At 35.3% G+C, this 25,678-nt stretch overlaps 2 protein-coding genes across 3 annotated transcripts in view; both read left to right on the top strand.

Moving 5' to 3' along the window:
• The window catches only part of AHRR (aryl-hydrocarbon receptor repressor), a 256,083-nt gene extending 249,752 nt beyond the window's left edge, over window positions 1-6,331 (top strand). The window contains exon 11 of the mRNA XM_031946073.1: window positions 3,926-6,331. Coding sequence (XP_031801933.1) covers window positions 3,926-5,039 — 1,114 coding nt within the window. The 3' untranslated portion in view covers window positions 5,040-6,331. The remainder of the gene's footprint in view (window positions 1-3,925) is intronic.
• An 18,233-nt stretch (window positions 6,332-24,564) lies between these two features.
• Window positions 24,565-25,678, top strand: part of EXOC3 (exocyst complex component 3) — a 30,732-nt gene continuing 29,618 nt past the window's right edge. For both annotated transcript variants that reach the window (XM_023495890.2, XM_003759570.4), the window contains exon 1: window positions 24,565-24,765. The gene's annotated coding sequence lies outside the window, so the exon portion shown is untranslated. The remainder of the gene's footprint in view (window positions 24,766-25,678) is intronic.

Here is a 25,678-nt window from a genome sequence, read left to right on the forward strand (position 1 = left end):
TATATAGATATATATATATATATATATATATTTCAGTGCCAAACACTTACTGATGGACGAATATAGCTCTATCTCTCTTTCTATCTCTATATCAGGGCCAAACACTCACTGATGGATGAATGATGAGTAATCTCCAAGTTTGACTGAGTCTGAGAGGGTAGGAGGATTCACAAATTCACTTGTCTTCCCAAATGGAGTTTTGTTTATCAAAAACATTTTGTCTTCATTACTGCTATTAGTAAATGCACCTATATCCTTCCTAGAATGAAATTGAAATACATTTATAGAAAGACAAACACATTTTCATTTATACATTTGTACATATTTCCTTTGTAATTGTTATGAATCTGTGAAGAAGCAGGTTACTAAAAATCAGGGCCCTTCAATTCAACATGTATTAAAGTGCTTTCTAAATGTGAGAAAGGCAGATACAAAATAATTTAGAGAACTATCCTCAATCCAGGAACACTTGGGTTCAGGTTCGGAAGTGGATGCTTGCTGGCTTTTTTGACTCCTGACTAAATAACTTCATATCTCAAAGAAGCTACAATAAGACCATAAAGTCTTATGAGAGAGAGTCAGACTGCACTGATAATTTCCTTATTCAGTAATTTCTCATCCTAGTAAAATCACAATTTCAGGAAAAAGCCTGTGAAACTTGAGTTGAGTCATGAGGGAATACAAAAAAGTAAAGAGGTAGGCCCTCAAACTCTCAACTTCCTCTCTGCCCTTAACTTTCTTCCAATCTATGGGGCCTCAAATGTTTTCCTTTCCCTACATCTCTCAACTCTGATTTCCATTGTTTCTGATCTTGAGTATTCTGTGTTCCTGATCATTGTTTAAAAACAATTACTTTTTTAAATAATTCAATTAATTTAATTTAAAACTATTAATTAATTGATTTTAAAACAACTAAGCCTGCTATTCTCTTTTCTAAATTTTGGCTTAGTAACCTAATTCTGACCTTTTGGTGACTCTTTGTCCCATTCTTTGTGTTTTCCCTATACAACTTATCAACTGCCATACTTCAGTGAGACTTTCACACTTATATCTTACATAGCACTTAGTATGGTAACTTTCTAATATCCTTATCATGCAATATTTGCTCTTATTAGACTGGAAGTACCATGAGGATAGATGAACATTCAAATCCCTGGTTCCCACTCTATCATAGAGCTCCACAGGAAGTATGGGCTTAAGTACACTTTTGTCAGGATGTACTCAGTCCCTGTTCCAATTTCCACATTAACTCCTGCCTAGTACCTGCTGGTGATTCCTATTTGTTCCCCAAGCACTGATGTTTTTATGCCCTTTCCCACCACAGTCTGTTTCTTTGCAGCACCAATGGTAATTGGTGCAAAAGTGTAACTTTTGGGAGAGAAATATAAACTTAAGGATAATTTTTTAACTGTGCTATGTCTCTTTCATTATTTCATTAAATCATTGGGTTTTCATCTACACACTCATATCTCCAGCTGCCTACTGGATATCTCAAACTGGATGGTCTATGGCCATATTAACTCAACATGTTCCAAACTGAGCTCATCATCTTTTCTCTCATACTTTCCCACCTTCTAACTTTTGTTGTTACTATTTAAAGCACTCCTCCAAGCTTGCAATCTAGGTGTCTTTGCTCACACTCTAATTTCCCATATCAAATACATTGCAAAAGCCTGGCAATTTTACCTTTGTAACATCTCTCACCTATGTCCCTTTCTCTGGTGCAGACCCTCATCACATAAATGGCTAAATTGTTTCAATAATTGGTCTACTTGCTACAAATCTCATGACACTGGTTTTACTCATCTGTCAAAGCAATCTTCCTAAAACATAGGTATGATTGTATCACCTTCCCCTCTTTACTGAGGAAATTCCAGTGACTCTTTTTCGCCTCTAGAATCAGTGATAAAATCCTTTGAGTTCAAAACTCTTTATAACCTGCCCCATCTGCCCCTTTTTTGTCTGCTTATCCTCCAATCTTCCCATGTACTTTGTGATACGAGCCTTCTTATTATTCCCCAAACAAAATATTCCATCTCCTGACACACCAGGCATTTTTTATCTCCTCCTCTCTTCCTCCTGGATTCCTGTAAGGTCCAGATAAAATCTCACCTTCTACAGCAAGTCTTTCCATAATCTTCCTAATTCAAGTACCTTCCCTTTGTTGATTATCCTTTATACAGAGTGTTTGCACAGAGTTGTTTGCATGTTATCTTTCTCATTAGAATGTGAGAGCAGGGATTGTCTTTTATCCCCAACATTTAGCACAGTAGCACATAGTATGTGCTTAATAAATTTTTGTTGAGTTGTTCACATGTCTCTAATTAGAGAATAGATGCTCTCTAGTCTATTTGATTCTTTGAAAATTTTTTTATATTGACTTCATTTTTTTCCCAAAGAAAATAGATAAGAAAATCAAAAGTGACAAGTGTAACAAAGACTTAGGGCAAGGGACATTCATTGTGGTCAAGCTTAGAGTAGACTTTTCCAATGTTCTATTCTTTTCATTATAAAAGATCCAATTTTATCAAAGTTGTAAAACAGGATATTCAGAATTCCTAATTGTGCATTTTCATATATGTATATTGAATTGTTTTTTTAATTTATCAATATCATGAAATTTTAATTCTTAGATTGTTGTATTATCAACTAATATGCATAAGGATACAAAAACATAGACACACACAAAAGAAAGTAATTTATATTATTGAGGTGGATGTTTTTGTAATTTTTGTGGAGCTCAGCATTTAAATATGTCTTCTACTTAAAATTTTCATGTTGCCTTTATGTGTTGTTTGTTTGTAAAGTATAATTATCTCCTCATATCTTTTCCTTACCCAATTTCATTTTTTCATTGTTGTCAGTTCATATTTTTGGTGAATCATTCAAGTAAAAACTCACAGGGAATACTACCTTCTTTAATCAGCACATAGAATGTTTTTTACATCAGTTGCAATTTTTATTTTTCATTTAGATAATGTGGAAATGTGAAATTTGTTCATGATGGTGGAATCGTTATTACACCTAGTTCCAACATTTGTCAGGATGAAACTTTGCTATTAACTGACTTCAAAATCAGTGATTCAACAAGAACTTCATCTGCTACATAGAGGGCATTATAAATATAGGCAACAACTTTGTAACTCCTCTAGAATCAATCACAAGTATTTTAAGTGCTAATTATGTAGAAGGACTTATGTTAAGAACCAGGGATACAAAGAAAGGCAAAAGCTGAATAAACAAATAGGTATGTACTTGAAATATAGAGAGTAGAAGGGAGTTAACCTTAGAAGAAAGGATCACAATGACTTTTTAAATGGGAAGTTAGTGAAGTACATTGTGAAGAAAGTATATCATTAAAAATATCATTGTTTAACAACATTCATATGTAATGCTGTGATGTTAATGAGAGGTTGAGAGGCAGTGTTGCCTAATGGATAGAGTACTGGCCTTGCAGTCAGGAAGACCAAGCTCTGTTACTGCCTCTGACACTCAATAACTGTGTGAGAAACAACTCATTGAGTTACACTTCCCAGGTAACTCTCTAAGACTATAAATTATAGAATAGGTGCCAGGGTACACTGCAGAGAAATTTCCCATTGCTAGGTGTTAGTGAAATCACAGGTTCAGAATGAAAGAAAATTGGAGAAAATGGTACCTTATTTATAAATTGTTTCATTTGTGCATAATGTCTTACCCCTAACTTGATTATCAATTCTTTGTGGGCAAATACTATATCTTATATTTATTTTTGGAAATGGGTACTAAAAAAACTCTCATTGATTGATGTATTGGTATTGGGGGCAATTATAGGAAACTTTGTTGCTTGGTTTTTGTGATCTACATTTAAACAAAGTTTTTAAATGAACAGCATCAACTGAATTCCTGTCCTATCATCTAATAGTTTATTTCTTTCTATGATTAGCAATAGGGAAGAGGAAGAACATTTGAAAATGTCAAGCAGTACAACCAATGGGAAAGGACGAAGAGAAGCACTAATGTATAATTGTTCCATTGAAACATTGGGACCCATGAAGCATTTGAATTGGACAGCAGAAAAACATGATCAGGATGGTATAAAACTGAAGTTTGAACCAAATAAAACTGACAAATGTTTTTTACAAGAGGAAACCCTAAGTTCTTGCATGCCCTATCCAGCTGTCCAAAACACATGTAATACAAACAATATTTCTACCTTCAGAAGTTCATCCAATTCTCAAGCTATGAATTCACCTCTAAGTGCCTATCCCAACCGAATAATCAGACCTTTCTATAATGGAGATCAGAGTCATTTAAACCCTCCATCCGGTTGCCATCCCCATCAAGGTGGGATTGAGAATTGTCAGACTTGCCCAGGCTTTCAACATCTTGCTGTGGGAAGCTATTCTTCAGAAAATGTTAAATTGCAAAGTGCATTGCTACCCCCAGAAACTCTGTACAATCAAATGTTACCTTTAGATATACCCATCAAGATGGAAAATGATTCTGATTCTGATAATGGAATTGATGGCTACCCCATGTCACAAAACCAGGTGTGGCTAGGGGAGAGCAGTATGGTCAAGAGACATCTTATTAGCTTCCCCAACAGGGTGCACTTTAAAACAGAACCAGATTTCACCGAGCACTTGTCTTCTTGTGAAAATCCCAAGCATTATGGTTATTCCCCTCACCATGGACAGTGTGTTGTGAGCACTCATCCCAACAATAGAGCCATTGGTAGATCTGGTAAAGAGATCACACCATTTTACTCACCAAACTGTGCCTATCTGGACCGCATGCATGGCCTACAAGACACAGAATATTACAACCACTTGTATAGTCCCAGTTCCACAAATATGAAGGGACATCCTGAGCATCAGCCTTATAAGCTACAGTGTGATTTTAAAGCTCCTGGAATGGTCCAGATGATCAAGCGTGAACCTTTGGATTCTCCTCCATGGGCTGGTCATGGCCAAAATGGTGTTCAAGTGATTTTTCCTAAAAATGCCTTATCAACCCTGATGCCTCATAAAGCTACAGAATGCACGTTCTTACAATAGTCTCATAGCCATTTCTAATGTTTTTAAAAAGCTGTGCCTATTTTTTTTCAAAGTGGTGTCCGACATTTTCAAATGTATTCCCTCCAACTCATGGGTTGGCTTGAATTGTTTGTTCTGAGTCTGGAGGCCTGCCAAAGAGTGAATTTCCTTTATATGATACACTTAGATTGTCAGAATATGTTTGAAGCCTTTTTTTCAATATGGTCTTCTTTGCAGTATTGCACGATTTCAGCTCTGTTTGATATCAGAATGCCCGGTATTAAGAATGCTTAATCTGTGTGGTTTTAAGTACAAAATATATTCAAATATATCTGTATTTTCTTTGAAGTATTAGAACTAGTGCTAAAAAGAACTAGTGCTCTTCTGCATAAACACACAAAAGCCAATTCTTATTTATCTCTGATAATTGGACCACGGCAACATGGAAAACTGAATTCTTTTAGGCAATAGAGTCAAACACTTCCCACAGCAACCTTTTCCTAATAACATTTCTTTGGATTCACCAATTCTGCTTCCTTTTTTTTTTTTTTTTTTTTTTTCTAGCCATCTCCTGTCAGTAATACCAAATTAGCACCAAGAAAAGGTAGGCAGAAAGAGAAACAAAAGAATCAGAAAGATATGACTAACTGGGTGGTGAGATGGAGTACAGTTTACTATATTTAAAAATAACTTTAAGCTCTATTCTTGGAAATGATTTGTAATTTGTAGAAGGATCAGCATTAGGTAAAAAAGTGTTAATGAGTCATAACATTACCTTGCTGTTTAATACACAGTCACCACCATCAGGCTAATTGTTGAAAGTATATGTGGAATGTTACTAAAGTAAGACAGCCAAGACTAAATGTTGCTTCAAGAAATCCATCAAGGACTTTTAGTGGATAGATTTAAAGGGCTATGGAAAAAAATGAGGTGCTCTTGTTCTTATTAGTAATAAAGTTTGAGGTGAATTATATAGATATATGGAATTTTATTGTATACCAGTAGAATCTATTACAGAATACTAAAAATTTGGTCAGGCAGCACAACAAAATGGATAAAAGACTGGTCTTAGAGGCAGTAAGACCTAAGTTCAAGACCTACCCCTGCTAATATAACTCTAAAATAAACATTTAAATCTTTGTGTTCCCCCAGGAAACTCCCTAAGAGTCTAAGTTTCAAATAAATTAAGGATTTGCATCAATGCAAAGAATTTCTTAATTGAATGAAATGACTACAGGTCTGGACAGCACCCCAAGTATTGTTGCATCTATCTATTGCCTAATACTTTAGGATTCCAGTCCTAATCCAAAGAAGAACCATTAGAGATGGGTAATGAAATCTATGGGTTAGTATGCTGACTTGTCAATACTAAAAGATTCAGAATTCAAGGTCCAGAGTGCATGCTAACAATACCTGCCACTCAGTAGTTCAGGGTAGGTAGGTCTAATGTGTGAAGAACAAAGATGAAAAATATATGGCACGAAAGCAAAAGCAAATATAGATACACACATGTATATATATACACACACACATATATTCATGTGTGTATATATATACACATATGATATGTTCATGTCTTCATTTAAAAAATATTATTAAATAGGATCATGAAACTAGATAAGTGTTCTAGAATTTTTTTATTTCTCTTGGTCACTTTTCTTTTAGGGTCTGAATTCCTTACCTTTATATAGTTGGGACATTCTATTTTTGAGCCTGCAGCATTTCCCCTTCATAAAAATGTAGAGCATGTGGTACTTTTATGATTAATTTTATTTTGACATTTGCATAACACTCCTTGGGGTAACTGGAACTGGAGCAAGTTTCAAAATCAGGGCAGGGGCAGGGGAATTATTGCTCTAGAATACCAGTTAAATCCAAATTAGCTTCTATCTATATTTTTACTCCCTCAGATTATTTTAGAACTTGACTACCATTTTGGAATTGAAGATATTTATCTGAATATGTCTCCTAACATCATTTAAAAAAATTGTCCTCTGCCTCTCCTTAGTTTTGATGAATCAACCCCACAGGCTAACTTCATGAGCTTTTCTGGTATGATAGCCTCTGTTGGGCCAAACTTAGGTCTACCCCTGCATCCTCCTATTCTCAAATCATGAAATCAGACTTTTGAATTTGAAAAGATCTTAATGAACATATAGCCCTATCCATATTTTAACATAGGTTCTGTGAGTCCAAAACTAATACATTTTTCACTATCACAATTCCCTTTTTACACTGAAATTTTTCCTTCAGTAACTATCAAACTTCACCCAGGGAGGCAGCAATGACAAAGAGTTTCTTTCCCCTGTTACTTATATTTAAAATGGGCTTTTCCCGCTTCTTCACTGAAGTCAAATTGTAGTCTCTATTCTTCTTGTTTACCAAAGATCTTTTAGCCAGTCTTCCTATCAGCAACTCTCATGGTTTTGGTGATTCAAGTCCCCTAAATGCCAACCTTATGATAAAGTATAGCAGGCAGAATAATTTGAGTGTGCATTGAGGAGAACCTCTCTACCATAAATTTCTTCTACAGCAGCTTGAGTTAATAGTACTTGTAACTCAGTCCTTTATTAAAGTTGATATATTTATCTATCTATATATATGCATATAAGTATAAATATATGTGTGTGTGTATATGTATGTACACACATGTACAGGTGTGTGTCATATTACTTTCCTTTACAGGAAAATTTACAAGAATAGTAATTACTACTACTTCACAGAATAAGGCAGCCATAGAGTATTAGGTACCTGGGAAGAGGGAGGAAGATATGCTAAAGTAAAGACTTAGAGAGGAAAGGAAAAGGATATAGAAAAGGGATGAAAGGAACGTTTTCCTGCTCCTAAATTATATCTAGAGCCAGTTCTGTATCTTATTGCTATGTCTTTATTTTGATTACAAAACATATATTAGTCTTTCTAAGGGAACTTTAGACTTCCAATCTCAAGACTATAATATAGTCACAATGGCCCCTAGGGACCAAAAGTAGGAGCATTGGGTGCAAGTAGCAGAGATTCCATTTTAGACCTGAAGTTTTTTCTTACCCTTTGAACTGTGCAAAAGTGGAACAGAAAGTCCCTAGAGGTCGTTTTCCTTTCACTAGAGAAGCTTCAAATGAAGGCTGGATGTCATTTGTGAGAGAGGTACTCTTCTTGATGTGATTTAGATGAAATGATTCCCAAGATTTCTTCCAGCTCTAAGATTCTATGATCCTGGCTTTTGACTTGCCTTCTTTTGCACATAAAACTTAGTTCCTGACCCTTGGATAATCTAGTTAGATTGTTGTTAATCATAACTGCAGTTTCTTCTTAAAATGGCATTTGTACTTGAATTTCCTATATTTGCCTACTGCCTAGATTTTTCTCTCCTTGTTCCTGATTGTCAGTATTTTTATTCATCTACTTAGTCTCCTCTCTCTGCAATGTAAAGTTATAATACTCTTCCTTGATAGTTTTATAGTCTGGCACAAATGAGTTAACAGATGTGACACTCTTTGAAAAGCCAAAAAGTACTACATAGGAACACTACATATTAGTGTTATGGAATATTTATAAGTGACATGAGCAACAACAACAAGCTTTACTTTGAGGAAAATGGAACTCTTTTCAGAAAATTAATTTCAAAATTTCAGACTATGACAAGGTACTTCAAAACAACTGAAATCTTATCCCCAGAACAAGTTCTGCTATTGAGTGAAACACATTTTTTGCATTTAGGGTTTTTGCAGCCTAGGTAATGATTAGCTCTCTTAGCCAGAACAACCAAACAAGATGATCATTTTGAGAAAAGCCACTCTCAAGGGAATTGACATTTTTAGTGTAAGCACTTTGTTCTTTGTACTACAGCCTACTTTTGAAAATGGAATCTAGAAGATGAAAAATTAGTCATTTCCACTTTCAAAAATATGTTTTCTGTGGTACCAATTTCAGGTTTTTCTTTTCCTGTCTTATATCATTTTTATAATACATATCTGAGAAAAGAATTATAATCCATGTAATAGTAATGAGAAAATGGGGTGAAGAGAGATCAATAATGTATATTTTATATTTTAACAGTTTCTTCTAGAAGGAAAAGTTTCATGATAAGTTTCATGATAAAGGCTTTATGGCTCATTTTTTTTTAAATTGGTGCACTATTATGTAACTTTTGTAGTATTTTCCACTGCTTTTAGAAAAAGCTTTCAAATGTATTTCTGAGATTGATTTGCATTTAATTCTTAATGCCAATGTAAAATAAAGCTTTTGTTAATGTGTTTATCTAAAATGAAAATATATAATTTTTAAAAGATGAATTTACTTTCTTTTAAAGTGTTTGTTGAATGATTGAAGGACCAAAATAGCCTCAAAGTACTAAACAGCATATGTAGTAAATTCAGAAATGCTGTCACTAGAGACACTGATGAGCTGGGAACTCTTAAGTGTGGGACCAGAACAGTAAAGGCCCTAGAGACTGTGCCATATGTTGAAGCATCTGGGGATATTTAGTTTGGAGGAGAGAAGACTTGGTGATGACATGATAGTTGTCTTCAGATTTTTTTGAAGGAATATATGTGGAGAGGATTCTATTTGGCCCTAAAAGGCATAACTAGGAATAGTAGATTAAAAGTTGCAGAGAAGCAAAATATAGTTGAATGTAGGGGAAAATTGAAAATTGGAGTTGTTCAAAAATAGAATGGGTTGCCAGTGGGGTTAGAGTTTTCTTGATCACATGGCATTTCAGTGAAGACTAGACTGGGTTGGAGTAGGGCAGAATTTCTTCCCATTTATTTGTGTGTGTGTATCATGGAACTCTTTGTCAAGTGAAACCTATGGGTATTTCAAAATAATGGTTTTAAATGTATAAAATCACATAAAATTAGAAAAAAAACTGATTCTATTGAAATATAGTCATCAATATGTTTTTAAAAAATGAATTCAAAGACCCAGATGGTTTCCATGATTCTGAAATTAGCAAAAAGAAACTGAAAATTCTAGGATGCAACTTAGCTGTCATTTCCAATAGAACCTTATCTTCACAGGTGATCCAGGAAAAGAGAATCTTGTTTATAGAATTAATAATAATTTTAATGTAATGGAAATGGAATAGGATGAGAAGTCAAGGGAGCTCAGTTCTTTAGCTAACTCTGTCACTTAGTCAAAAGGCTTTGGATAAATCATCTAATCTCTTGGACTCTATTTTCTTAGTTGTAAAATAGAGATGATAATACCTATCCTACCAACCTCACATGGTAGTTGTGAGTTTGTATGATATAATGTGTATGAAAATTAATAGAAAATTCTAAAGTGTCATTATAGTTCCTTTCTTTAGGATTGCATTAGTGTGTTATCAGCACCATGGAAAGATCAATGACAGAAGATTGTGCTTCTAGATCCTTGTTACCTTGACCTGCTTGACTATAAGCAAGTTACTTAATAATTGATGACATTGATCTAAAGGACTGAAGGTACTTGGCTAGGGTTACACAGATAGAACTGAGATTTAAATACAATTTAAACACTGTAATATGACTACAGTATTACTGAACAGAATCATATAGGTATTTGCTTTTCTTCTCCTTTTTACTTTGTGTTAAAAAACCAAGCCTTGAGGAATTTTTACTTTGTGTTAAAAAAAAACAATCAAGTTTCACACAGTGTTTAAGTGGGCAAATTTCTTACAGATTAAATATTATAGAAATCTTAAATCCCTAGGTTCTCATAGAGTAGTTGGTAATGGATTGAAGGTGATTCCAAACAATTCACATGGGATGGTACACTGGAAAGAGATGTGCATTTTTAATTAGAGATTCCAGATTTAAATCTTGGTTCTTACATTTTCTACTTACATGTTTTTGAGTTACTCACCTCTTGAAATAGCTAATAGTATATGATTAAGTATCAAAATAAATGCTATAGGCCATAAGTTTTCAGAGAAGGGGAGACTTGCAGTCTCTAGTGGTCAAGGCAAGGGATGTGGGATTTAAGAAAGATGCTAAAGGATTTGTTTGGGCAGAGAGAGAGGGGAAAGCATCCCAGGGAAATATACTGAGCAAAAATAGGGGTTTTTGACAGACACTAAGACTAGCTTGACTAAAGTAGAAATCTGAGTAATGGCAGAAAAGTGTATGTAGGTAGTGGGGTGGAGGAGATAGATATAAGATTCTTTGAATGTCAAACTGAGAAATTAAGATCAATCTTGTCAACAAAAGGAAGTCTAATATTGGTTTTCTTAGCAGAAGAATAGCATTACAAAATTGAAATTTAGCAAGGTTAAATCTGGTTGTGATGCATAGTGTAGTTTTGTGGGGCAAAAGTTGAAGCAAAGAGTTCAACTAATCCATTCTGGTCATTTAGTAACGAAATGAAGAAGTTCTTGACTAAGGTAGAAGTAGTGGGAGGACAAAAAGGAAAGGACATATATGGGAGCTTTGAAGAAATGCTTATTTTACTGGACCCTTACCAGCTTCTTAACTTTTACCAAAAAAATATATTCTGTCCTTTATATATAGCCTTTGATTAGGCAATAAAAACTGTAACTTGATTTCTAAATTTAAAATTTTTCTTTTGTTCCAACTGCCATTTTTTCCCCAAATAACCCAGTAATCTTTCATCCAGCTTCTTAAACTTGTAGTTCAGGACCCTATATGAGTTCTGGTAACTGAATGTAGGGATCATGAAATTGCGATTTATTTCAGTAAATATTTGATTTGCATACCTATTTACATATCTGTATATATGAAGGCCACATAAAAATTTCTCAGGTGAAAAGGAGCTGAGAGTGGAAAAAGTTTAAGAAGCCCTGGTCTATTTGACTTACCCCAATTTCCTATAACAAGTGCTACTGGAAAGCACTGAAAAAATACAATTCATTTTAACAACATTTATTAAACACCTATTCTGAGCACTATACTAGGTGAGATGTAAAGTTTAAATGAGACAGCACCTGTCCTTATGGAACTCACATCTAGTAAGGGATGGACACTATCACAGTCAAGTCACTAAAATAACGAATATATAATGGGAACTTCCCACTCTATCCCAAAAAAGCTAGATGGCAAAGTAGAGTGCTGGCACTGAAATTAGCAAGTTCAGATCCAAACTGGGCATTTACTATCTGTGTAACCTTGTGCAATCTCTGTTTGCCTCCTTTTTCTTAACTATAAAATGGGGATAATAAGAGTATCTGCCTTGCAAGATTGTTGGGAGAATTAAATGAAGTAATATTTGAAAAGCCCTGTAACAGGTGCTGGCATGTAGTAGGTGCTATATAAATGTTTTTTTCCTTCTTCTGGTAGAGGTATAAAAATATGAAGTCATTTTTAGCCCTCATCTAGTACAGACTCATAGAGCAGGAAAGTCACTAGAAATAAAATAATGGAGTATTTAATCGAATAATGCCAACAAAACATAATTGGCAGGAAAACTCATGCAAAAGAGTTGGGATGAACCATTCCCTAACAAGTTCCTCCATCAAAAGAGAAAAAGGAACAAGAGATGTGGGGAAGTGGAGGAAGAGAGGGAATGGGAGGGTAAGTATTTCTGATCTTTTTTTAATGTCAGAGACCCCTTTAGCAGTCTGGTAAAGCCTAGGAACCCTTTCTCAACATACTGTTTTTAAATGCATAAAATAAAATATATAGGATTACAAAGGAAACTGTCTTTCTTCTGTTAATTATTTCCTATTTATCCTGCTGCAGATTTGCTTGATATTTGTTTGCAGGTTGTCTTCCCCACTGGACTGTGAGCTGAGGGCAGGAATTGTGTTTTATGCCTTTTCCCAGAGCTTAACACAGTTCTCTGCATTCAGGCATTTAATAAATGTTTACTGATTGATATTGAAATGGAGTCTGTCTTTCTCTCTCTGTCTCTCTCCCCCTCCTCCTCCCTTAGTGCCTTCTCCTCTTTCTCCTTCTCTCCCACTCAAGTGTCAATCTGCTGGTCTCAAGTCACAGGAGCAGTCCTGTGGGGGAATGGGGGGATAGTCCCCCATCACTTATCAGTTGAGATCATTCCCATAGCTTCTTCCCTCTTTTTCATAATCCTGGTTCTGCACCAACCCGCGTGCATTTGAGGGGCAAAAAATGCTATGCTTGCCCTCCAGAGGCTGCCCCTTCCCTCCAAGCATGCACCAGGATCAGTACCCGCCAGTCCCGCTCTTAAAGCTTCTTCCCCTAACATCCCCACTCTGCTTTCAGGATTGAGAGCAGAGAAGGATGCTGTGAATAATCCTGGAGGCAGCTGTCCCTTCATTTAACTGTTTTTAATTGTTTTAAATGGTGCTTGCAGCAAATAATCACTGGCAATAATTCACTGTTATAGAGTATTTTAATAAGGGCTCCAAATTTCTTTCTTCAGTGCAGTTTCATGAGGTTAGTTTTAACAACTTGAGTTGTTTTTAAGCATTTTACCTTGAAGAAAAGAAGCTTCAGGTTTGTCCAGTAAGAATAAACTAGAGTCTTGTTTCCCTATTCATCTCCCTTCTTCCCCCTAAAGTTCTTAGCACTATATCACCTTGATTCCGGAGCAGGTTTCTAAACTTTTTTTGATTGTTTACTAAACTCTTATTGGTTAAAAAAAAGTTTTAGCATTACCCCAATACATACATTTCTGTAGTTATAAAAGATACTTATGCATTACCATATTAATAATTATGGACATTATAAAAGAAAAATAGAAATTAATGTGAAATAATTTTAAAATATTTTAATCCTACTTCCTCATTTAGAATATAATTATTAATGGCCAATAATGTCATTTACATTTAAAGTAGTTTTCTTTAGCAAAATTATTCTTTAAAATATCGGTTAAAATATTTATCCTACAGTAATTGAAGAAATCTACATTCACTTTATTCCTATACTTGATTTTAATAATTGTCATAGCTGAAAAAGATACCTCACAAAGATATTTAGGATCAAATGAAAGAAGGTCATCACACATAACCAAATTATGCTATGCATTTTTCAGTCTCACCTATCAATTATGGAAAGGATTTTGTTGAAAATTGGGTTTGTAAATTTCTATCTTCCCTAGAGTTAATCATTGTTCTTGTAAACTAATTGCAAAGTACTGCATTTTTAATTTTTTTAAATAAATGGGTTCAAAGTCCACTGAAACTCATTTGGAAAATTTTTAAAATAAGATGGAAAATTGTTGCCAAATTTTTTTTAAGTGGCATATATGAGCTTTTAATAAGTGACTCACATTGTCATGATCCTAAAGAAATTAAATATCCAAGAGGAAAAGATGGTCACAAATCAAGAAGGATGGGGATTGTGGAAAAACTCACCAGAATTTGCAATTAAGACATCATTGGTATTCACACACACACACACACACACACACCCCTTCCTCCCCCTCTCCACTTTAAAATCACTTCCTCTGCTCAAATTTCCTTTATCTTTTGATGAGAAATGATAGTATTCATCTCTAAGAAGAGGAAGCCTGTTACTGATGACATCTTCAAAGTCAGTGGATGAATTTCTCACCAAAGGACAGGCTAACAATAGCTATTCTGGGATGGATCTGTGAAATATCCCAAAGGGGTAGAAGTCATCTTGGCTATGACTAAAAATGTGTTCTTTAAGAAAAGCTGCCAGATTCCTGAACTGACAACAGTTACTTAAAAGTTCCTTAAAAGTGTTGTAGAGCTTTCTTCTGAGAAAATGGCCACTAGAGGTCTCTGTACCATTGTTTAGGCAAAATTCTGCTTTAGAAGCTTCTATCTATATAAACCCTGCTATGACATCCTCAGCCTCCTACAGAGAGTATAGAGAAGCCATGCAAGGCAGATAATCAGAGGCCAGAGATCCAAGTCCTATAATCTGTGAACCTCAGACAAGCTTCAGACATCCATGATAAGATCAATAGAACACTAAATATTGCTGATAACTTTGAAATGATATGGGTATATTCCATGTATATATCCTGTAAATAAAAGGCTATTAAATAAAAAAAATAAAATTAAAAAAAAAAAAAAAAAAAAGAAATGATATGGGTATTTTGATGAAATAACTCCATGGTGGCAAGATGACTTAGTCTGCCTCTCACAAAAACCCTATAAAAACGAGACCCTAAATTCCTGCTGTCCTGGCTCCTGCCTTCCATCTCTCTCTCTGGATCCATTTTTCTGAGTGCTCCCAACTCCAATCCATTGTTATGTAAGTGACTTTCTTTGTCTTTTGCATGGCCCATTTTCTTCCTTATGTAACCTGCCTTCCTCTACCACCCCATCCTCCAGTCCATCTCTATCTTCATGCCATCTGATTTTGCATCTTTGTGCCTGTCATTTTTCTCTCTTTTTTCTGTGTTTTTTATCCTGGCCTTATTAAAGTGTGATTGAAATATGACATCCCATTGCCATTATGGTCTTTCCCGGCAAGTATCCAAAGAATCAGGTGTACTGGGCTCCATTTAATAATTTCACAAATTAATTAGAAATTCATCCTCTGTCTCCACTATTATTTGATATAGTACTAGAGGAACTAAAAATAAATGTAACACAAAAGAAAATTAAAGGCATAATGATAAAGAGAAAATAAAAACAATCTCTACTATCTACTGACATGATGGGATCTTTAGAAAATTCTAGGTAATCAGTCACCATTTGGGGAGGTGGTTCCTGTGGAGAAAGGCCAAGCCATGCCCATCAATAGTCAACCAATGACCACTGACAGGAAAGGCAAATCAGCTTAGCTAAAGCATCAGGGCACTCTGAGGGAAAGAGAGGAGATAGTATGTTCCAGGCAAGTCAAACTACTATCCCTTCCCTGACTGAGATAGTACAGGATCTTAAAACCAAAAACTTTTGGAATAACAACATTCTAGTTCAGTGCTAGAAACCACCATCCTGGGGAGCAATTTCTGTAGAAGTACAGACTGGATACTGCTCCTGCTAGTGCTACAGTCTCATTTATTAAAGATACCAAAAATATAGTTCTTGTATTATCAAATGATTCAATATCAGAACTAATATGATTTCATCATTAGAAATAACATTTAAAAAGAGCCATTACCATCTGTTTTGAGGCTACATCCTAAAGACCATAGGACCTTCACATCTGATCTTCCATATGTTTTGTCTCTTCCATTAGGTTGTAAGTCCCCAGAATCTAGCTTGGGTAAATACTTTAAAATAAATACTTTGTTAATCAGCAAAGATTATATTGAAACAACTTAAATAGCTTCAGCAAAGTTACAGGCTACCAAAAAAATCTGCAAAAATTAACAGCATTTTGATATAATTATAACAAAATCAGGAGGTGATAATAGAAAGGGAAATCATTGCAAATAAATAAAAAACATTAAAAATTGGGGATCAATTTACTAAAGAACATAAAATACTTGCAGAGATTCAATTACAAAATGCTCCTTAAAGAAAAAGAAAAGAACTGCCTAAATAGCTGGAGAAATAGTAAAAGCTCATGGCTGCACTATGCCAACATCATAAAAATAACATTACAAAATTTATAATTTTAATGCTATAGTAATTAACATACTTATCTAAGGGATACTTCCCTTAGATAACACTAACAAAAATAATAACAAAAATTCATTTGAAGAAGCAAAATGTATATTAAATCATGGGAAATAATAAAAAGAGGTAGAATGAAGGTAGAATATTATTTCCAGAATTCCAACTATAATAAAAAAATAGTCATCAAAATAATTTGGTACTGGTTAAAATATAGAGTGAATCAATGGAACAATCTAGACAAAAAGCAACCAGAAACAATGGAACTTAATATCCCAGTTTTTGATAAATTAGAAAATATAAACTAGTTTAAAAAATCTTTGATAAAAACTCGTGGGAAAATGAGGAGGCAGTTTGGCAAAAATTAGGCTTTAGACTCACATCTTATACCATATTTCACAAAAGTTCAAACTGTATATGTGACTTTAATATTAAAGATCATATCATTAAAGTATTTGAAGAGAAGCAGACTATAAAACTTTTATGATTATGGGTAGGAAAGATATATATTTAACTAAAAAGGTCAGAGAAAGTTACAAAAAATAAAATAGATAACTGTTACATGAAACTAAAAAGCTGTACAAATAAAATTAATAATCTAGGATATTCAACAGATATCTATAGATGTAGATATATGTCTGTTAAGTGTCATGGATACATAAATTTCTTTGCATATATTTCTATCAATCTATACCTCTTTGTGTACATCTAAATCTACCACACATATACATGCATACCAAAACCCATTCTTCAATATCTAAATGGTTAAAGGATGGAAAAACTGGTTATTAAAACAAGAATTTCAAACAACTGTATGAAAAAATACTTCTGTCCATTAATCATGACAAATGAACAAATAAAAACAACACAGATTACACTTTACAGTCAGCAAATTGGCAAAGATGACAAAAGACAAGAATAGACAATGTTGCAGCTGTGGGAAAATAGACACACTTGCACATTATTGATGGAGCTGAGAATCAATATTATCTTATATTAGAAAACAATTTGGAATTAGATAAATAAAATGATTAACATGTCTATATCTTTTGCTCCAGAGATTCAACTATCCCAAGGTTTATACCCCAAGAAGACATTTCCTATCTATACCAAAATACTTATAGCAACACTTACTGTGGCGGCAAAGAATTAAAAGCAAAGTATATGCCTATCAATTGGGGAATGGAGAAACAAAGTGTGGCAAATAAATGAGTTAGGATGTAGATGCTCATCAGTTGGGAAAGGGCAAAATAAACTATGGTAAATAAATGAGTTAGGATATTACTGTTGTAAGAACAAATATGATGAATGCAGAGAAGCATAAAAAGATTTACATGATCCAATGCGGCAGAACCAGAAAAACAGATTAGTTGTTGTCCTTCATTCTCGAAGAGAACTAAAATGACATCACTATATTAGAGTGGAGTTATAGTGTGTCTAACTGTGACTGATTAGACCAATATAAGCTTGGAATGCTTTGCCACTGATCAGACACAAGTAGTCCCTATGAACATTTGGAGTGGCTTTCCTAACTTTGTACATCTAGCATTTCTTCTAAGCTAATTCAATTCTGTTTTGCTCATAGAGCACAGCACCTTCTCTGATGAGGACACGCCATGTTGGACAATCCTGTGCCAGTACTCTCCCATGTCAAAAACCAATTCTAAAGTTCTTAAGAAAGATCTTGAGAGTATCCTTGTATTGCTTTTTCTGACCACTTTCTGAGAGCTTGCCATGTGTGACAATTCATCCTCTGTCCCCACTATTATTTGATATAGTACTAGAGGAACTAAAAATAAATGTAACACAAAAGAAAATTAAAGGCATAATGATAAAGAGAAAATAAAAACAATCTCTACTATCTATTGACATGATGGGATCTTTAGAAAATTCTCCATAAAATAATCTTTTTTTGGTTAGCTTACATTTGGCATTTTAATGATGTGGCCAGCCTAATAATCGAATTGTGATCTCTGCAGTAGAGGTGGAATGCTTGGCAGTTCAGTTCAAAAAAGGGACCTCAGTTTTTTGTATCTTATCCTGCCAGGTGATCTTTAGAATCTCTAGACTATTCCTAAAACAATTCAAATGGAAGCGATTCAGTTTCCTCCCATGGCACTGGTATACTACCCAGGTTTCACAGGTATATGACAATGAGGTCAGCACAATAACCATGCAGACCTTCAGTTTGGTAGTCTATCACCTCTCCTCTCCCACACTTTCCTTTGGAACCTCCCAACACTGAGCTAACTTTGGCAATGTGGGTGTCAATTTCATTATCAATGTGACTATCCCTGGAAAGTATATCACCAAGGTAAGAGAATTCCACAGCATTCCAAACTTCATCTTTTGCTGTAACTGATGACTCCACATAATGGTGTGGTGCTGACTGATGGAGGACCTGTGTTTTCTTGGCACTAATTGTTAGGCCAAAATTAACACTAGCAGCAGAGAATTGATTTATACTTTCTTACATCTTAGCTTCAGAGGCTGCATTGAGTGATACACATTAACTATATAATGTGATAAATGGAAATAAAACAATAAAATTACAAAAAATGAATGCTACAAAATTACAAATAATAAGCATGGTCCCATTCAAAAATAATCTTTTTTTTTATCTTACTTTTTATTAAAAATTGTATCTTATTCATTTCTGCATACATCTGGAATTTCCTTTTATACTTTTGTGATTTTTTTTTTCAGTGAGGTTCCTTTTGAACATAAGACATTTCACTTGGGTCTGGATATAGCTGTTTCAACTATTTAAAGTTCTAATTTATTAAGAAACTTTGCCAAATAATTTGTATTGGTCTTTGGTTTCTGCTTTTAATTTAGTACATTTTGATCTAAAAATCCTTGAAAAGGCTTAGTTTCTTCCACAATTAGATTTATTGTCAATTTATGCATTCCTGTGTGTTTCACATTTTCTTAAGGTTGGATATTCTTAGAGAAGTCTCTACAAATAGGAAAATTCTTCCTCAAAGATTTAATATGACGCATTTTAAAAGCACTAAACATAGTAAAAAAAAATTTTTTTTGTTCTGCCTTCTTTTATCCTATGATCTTGTTTTTAGAACTTTTGGTATGAAACATTTGTGACTTTGCATAGACACTGACATTTATATTTGTATGTGTAATAGGTCATTATGAATATATTATAAAATATTATGAGATATGTTTCTCTTGACCCATTAAAATATTTTAATTTATTTCTATGAAAATAATAATTTATCTTTCTTAATGAACTTCTTTGCACCTGAAACTTAAGTTACTCAGTTTAACAGTACACTTTTTTCTCTTACCAATTTTAGGTGTAGCTTTGTACTGCTTAATGACAAGAAAAATTGCTTGACTTGAAGAAAGCTACTTTTGTAAAAATTCAGTAGGTTAAAATTGCAGAATATTTTAATTCATTCAAGAAGACATTTCAGAAATTATTTTTGAAAAAAAATCGTCTTTGAGAGAAAACTTACCTGATAGAGACAATTCTTAATACTTTTTAAATTTTACATCCATAATTTTAAGTTCATCTACGAAATCTTATTAATTTGTTAACTTACTTTTTTTTCCTCATTTCTCTCTCTTCAGCACTGTTTTTGTGGTTGTTATTGAGTCATTTCAGTTGTATCCTGGGGTTTTCTTGGCAGATAGACTGGAGTGATTTGCCTTTACTTCTCTAGCTCTTTTACAGATGAGGAAACTGAGGACTAAATGACTTGTACAGGGTTACAACGAAAATTACTTTTTTATGCCGATGTAGCTCTATCTTAGCTAAAAATTCTTTTGGAATTTGATGCCCACTCTTAGGACAGATAAGTATCTATTTAGGAAGAAAATTACATTTCCATAATATGTTTCTTTTTCATAATTCCTTTCTTAGGAAAGATTGTTATTTATTTTTAATTTAAATTCGATGAAAGCAAATTATTAGCTTTATGGGTAGATTTTTTTTTTAAATGGAATGTGAAAAGTTTTCATATTTTATCAGTGATGACTGAAACTTGATTTGAGGAGCATGTCAGAGAAAAAATGTAAGAAAACCAAGAATAACCAAAAATCATATATCATGGAAGTTTGCAGTCTTTATTTTATATTTTACCCATAATGCTTCACAGAAATTCAGAAAGATAGGGAAAATCTACTGATATGGTGCTTTCTTTAACACACCAAAAATTGCTCTCCCATCAAAAGTCTAATATCCAAGTCTCAAACTGCTCAGTTCAACAAAAGCAGCCCATCAAAGTTTCAGAAAAAGGGGACAGAAAAGCAAGAATTTAGAAATCAAATGCACTGCAGAACATTGCCTGTCTATATTCTGATATTAAGACATGACTAATTTGTGAACTCTAGCATCGCAATTACTTGAGTGTTTCATTTTCATAGCAGCATTATCCCTATGAATTACAAGATTGCACTTGTTAAGTAATTTCAGTCTTGTCCAACTCTTTGTGACTACTTTTGGGGTTTTCTTGGCAAACATACTGGAGTGGTTTTAGTATGAGACAAAAGGGTAAAGTGACTTGTCAAGGGTCACATAGCTAGTAAATGTCTGAGATCATAATTGAACTCAGGAAAATGAATCTTTCTCATTCCAAATCCAGTGTTCTGTCCATTGCAGTAAGATTACATTTAATAGGGCAATGTAGAAGAAAAACAAATAAACCCCAAACCCTAATTTGATTTAATTTTATTAGGAAAAGCATGGTATCCAGAGTATTGATAATAAAACTCAGCATCCCATATCCTTCCTCCAACCTTTCCAGTATATTTTCATCTAAAATCTTAAAATAAGCATGTACTTAACTTGAAATTAACCTTATGTATGGTACAGGTCTCATATAGCTGTTTGTTTTTCATATTTAAATATTTCCCTTGATGTCTGTTTTTAAGATAAATGAAGCAGGCTAGTGATGAAATAGCAAAAAGTGTGAAGAGATTTATATGGTCTAAGGATATATAAAATTGCCACTGTCAAGAATTTTTGATGACTAGTAGAACAAAATAATTTTTAAAAATACACTGCTAACATATCTGAAGAAATAACTTTCAGATGGTATCTAGAGAGCAATGGAGTCCTGTTATAAAAGATAGACATTTTTGTGAATGATATAGAATGCCAGGTTCATTTAAAAATAGTTCACTATTGTTTTTTAATTTAATTTAATTTAATTTATTATTAAATGAATTTTGCTGAAATAAAACTATTTCAAGGACACCAAAGAGATTGAGGACTATTTTAAAGCCTTTAGATGGCAAGAACATCACGGTAATTGACTAATTTGCCTATTTTATAACTAAAGAACAAATAATAAGTAATCATATAAATATTTGGCGATGTTGGTATAATTTTAATTTGATAAGGGAAATTTGAGGAGTTGCCACTTAATTCTGCTTGCCTCAACTTTATCTGTAAAATGAACTGAAGGAAATGGCAAACTAATATCTGTGCCAAGAAAACCTCAAATTGGGTTATGATGAGTCAGACTCAACTGAAAAACAATTCAACAAGCTTTTTATTTTATTTTATTTAAAGAAGAAGGGAATATCTCTAATTCAGGAGCTTATTATTGAATCCATCATGAAGGAACTGGAATCAAAGTGTCAGATAAGAATCTGACAAAGGAACGCTTAAATTTCCTACTGATGAGAAGACTGAAAAGCTGCTCATCTCAATTGAGGCAGGTAGAACCAATCAGTTGAGAGACTCCAGTTGAGTGCTTCTTGATAGCCAGGAAAAAGATTTGTGCTCATTGTTCAAGGTGCTAGGGAGAGCCAATAGCCTCACCTAGAGATGGAGAAAGGTGAAGTTTCTCTTTAGGGTTTGTTGCTCCGCTTTCCCCTTTGGTTTCAGAAGGAAAAGTAGAAGAGAGTTGGTAGCTGCTTTGATATTTTGGTGATCCAACTTCGAGTCAGTAAGAATTATGCTGGTGTGAACTACATTCTGATTGCACATGCAAGAGCATCTGGGTAAATGAATAATTATAAGGACATGTGTAAGGCTCAAAGATAATTAGTTGGATGTGCTTTGCAGTACTCTTACTTAAAGAAAGGAGTTACATTAACAATAGTAAATTAACATTAAGTACCTATTGATAGTGAGCTGGAGTCAGCGCTTAGGGGCTAGAGAGAGTTGTTTAGACTTAATGAAGAGATGAAGAAACTGTTAAAATTACATATTAAAAGTATATCCCATATATACATATATATCTTAGAAAATTTATCTATATATTATACTGTTATCATATATATGCATATATACATACTATATATACACATGTGTATATGTATGTATACATTTGTGTATGTATGTATATATACATATGTAGTATTTATATCCCAATTTATTTGCAGATCACACTTTTTTACATATTACATTTGACTCCTATCTACAGCCTTAAAGGGATCATGCACTTGGCTTGATGTCAATCTTAAAGAGAGTATCTAGATATGTGGGGCTAGCTCTCAATCTATTCTAACCTCAAAACAAAAAACAGAACTGTGTCTCTAGCATATAGTCTGGATTTCCTTTTCAACCATGGTAGGGGCTGAACCTATATATAAGGGTTACAATATATTGTCTTGCTAAAGGTTTAAAAGCTGGTAGCAACCTTCTCTGGTAAACCAGAGAAGGAAGCCAAGAGTGGAATCTATAGACACTAGGCTGGTAAGTGAAAGAGGAGGCAGCCTGACAAATGGAAAAAAGGATGCCCAGGAACAAGGTGGATTTTGCTTTAAAGTCACAGTAGTTGAGATTTTGGGGGGGAATAGAACCTTTCATTTAGATTTTTCTAGACCAGATATTTGGGGCTGAAGGATACTCTTGGAACCACTATGTCCTTAGCCTTAGGTCTCTGCCTTCCCATCTCTAAGCATCTGTATAGGATAGATCACTTAGAATCTAAGCACTAATCACTCAGCATGAAGTAGGGAGCAATCAATAGTATTTTATTTTTCCAATTGCTTGTAAAGATAGTTTTCAACATCAAATGAATGTTGTAAGATTTGAGTTCTAAAATTTTCCTCCCTTCATTTTTTTAACCTTACCCCTCCCCAAAACAGCAAGCAAACTGATAGAAGTTATACATGTACATTTAAAATGTATTTTCATATTTGTCACGCTGTGAAAGAAAAATCCAAACAAAAGGGGGAAAAAAAACCACGAGAAAGAAAAAGCAATGAAAGAAAAGGCTTGTTTTGACAAAGATGCAAAAAGTGAAAATACAATGTTTCAATCTAGATTGAGGCTCTATAGTTCTCTCTCTGGATGTGAATGCAATTTTCTATCTCAAGTCTATTGGAATTGTCTTGAATCATTGTATTGCTGGAAAGAGCTGATCATCACATAATCTTGTTGCTGTGCACAATGTTCTCCTGGTCCTGCTCATTTCACTCAGCATCAGCTCATGTAAGTCTTTCCAAGCTTCCCTGAAATCATCCTGTTGGTCATTTCTTACCAAACAATAATATTCTATAATATTCATATGCCACAATTTGTTCAGCCATTCTCCAACTGATGGGCATCCACTCAGCTTCCAATTTCTAGCCACTACAAAGAGACCTGCCACAAACGTTTTTGCACATGTGGTGTATTTACCCCTTTTCATGATTTCTTTGGGATATAATCCCAGAAAGCGCACTGCTGGATCAAAAAAAAAAAAAAAGCCATAATTTGATAGCCCTTTAAGCTATCAAAACGCTCCCCAGAAAGGCTGGGTCAGTCCACAACTCCACCAGCAATGCCTTAGTGTTTGGGAAGAAAATTTTTAACGATTCTGCAGAGAACTGACTCAAACTGACAGGGCAGTGGAGGATGCCCAAAGCGTATGGCCAGGCTCGGCTCGGCTCTTGGCTTTTGCTGCTAGCTTTTGTCACCACCTGAAGGCAGAAGCCAGAGGTGGGGCTGTGAAAGCCTTCAAGCCAAGAGGGAATGCCCGGAGTGGAGGTGATGCTGCATGGTCATTACCAGCAGTCAAGCAATAAGAGTCCGCGTCGCCCTAGCAACGGTCCGCAGTTTGCCCGGCACCCGACGCGCTACGGCGGACCGGAAGAGCTCCCGAGAACACGTCACCAAACGTCGCGCGCCCACTTCCGGTCTAGGTGGTGATCCCGGAAGCGGACGTCTTCGGCGATCGGGGAGGGGGATTGGGATTCCCCCGTCTCCCGGGTTCGTGAGTGCTGCAGTTTGGCCTGGCTGTGAGCGTGTGCCTGGGCGCTGTCCTCGGAGCCTCTCGGGAGGTGGGCCTTGGGTGTCTGGTGCCTCCCGGCAGGCCGCGAAGTCCCGCCCCGAAGCAGGTAGGGCCCGGAGTGCGGCTCCGGACTGGGACCGGGGAGCGGCTGAGATTGACGGGGCCTCGAAGCCTGAGGCGCCTCCGTGCGGTCCGGAGCCGTCGCCCTGGCAGGTGCTGCGGTGGCTCTGGGCACCGCTCCCTCATCCCCGAATTGGCAGGTCAAGGTTGGCTGCGGGCGAGGCGGACCGAGAATCCCGGGGCTCGGGAAGAGAGGGAAACCCGGCCTTGTCCCGCCCACCCCCGGCCTCTTTCCTCTGGGGAAGCTCCTGCGTTGTCCGGGCGCCTTTCGGAGCGGGGAGAGGAGGGGCTCGGGCCAGTTTCGAGGCTATGCAGGCAAAGGGAGGGAGTCGTAGAGTTGGGGGAGGGGGGACCTCAGGGGTCCTAGTGGTTTAGGCCTTGACCCTTGGCACAGTTGCGTGCCATCTGCCGCTGTTTTCCGGGGTGAGATAGATCGGGAAATTTTGACAAGCGGCAAAATATGGGGCAAATCTGAGAAGGGCACTCCTAGGCCGAGGGTGCCGGCATTATTTTGGAGAAAGCTAATAAATCAGTTTAGTGGGATAAGAAAGTTAAGAAAATAATATAGAAAGATAAATTGGGGTCATATCATAGAGAAACTTGAATGACAAAGGATTTTTTACGATAATCCTGTAGATTGGCAGTAAAAATTCTTTGAAAGCAGTAGGTTTCTATCAACTCTTTTTTTCTTATTTCTTGACACCCTTCAGGCTTTCTATTGTAGAAATTACTCTTTCCAATGTTCCATATAGCTGACATTCACGCTTCCCATTGTATCTCTGTAGATGGCCCACTTTATCTAGAATACTTTTCTTTCTCACATCCATTTTTTGGAATATCTTCAAGGTATAACTATGAGTGCTAGAGCCTACCTAATGCCTTTTATCATTCCTCCAAAT

This window comes from Sarcophilus harrisii, chromosome 1 (assembly GCF_902635505.1).
Source record: "Sarcophilus harrisii chromosome 1, mSarHar1.11, whole genome shotgun sequence".
Classification (NCBI taxonomy): domain Eukaryota; kingdom Metazoa; phylum Chordata; class Mammalia; order Dasyuromorphia; family Dasyuridae; genus Sarcophilus; species Sarcophilus harrisii.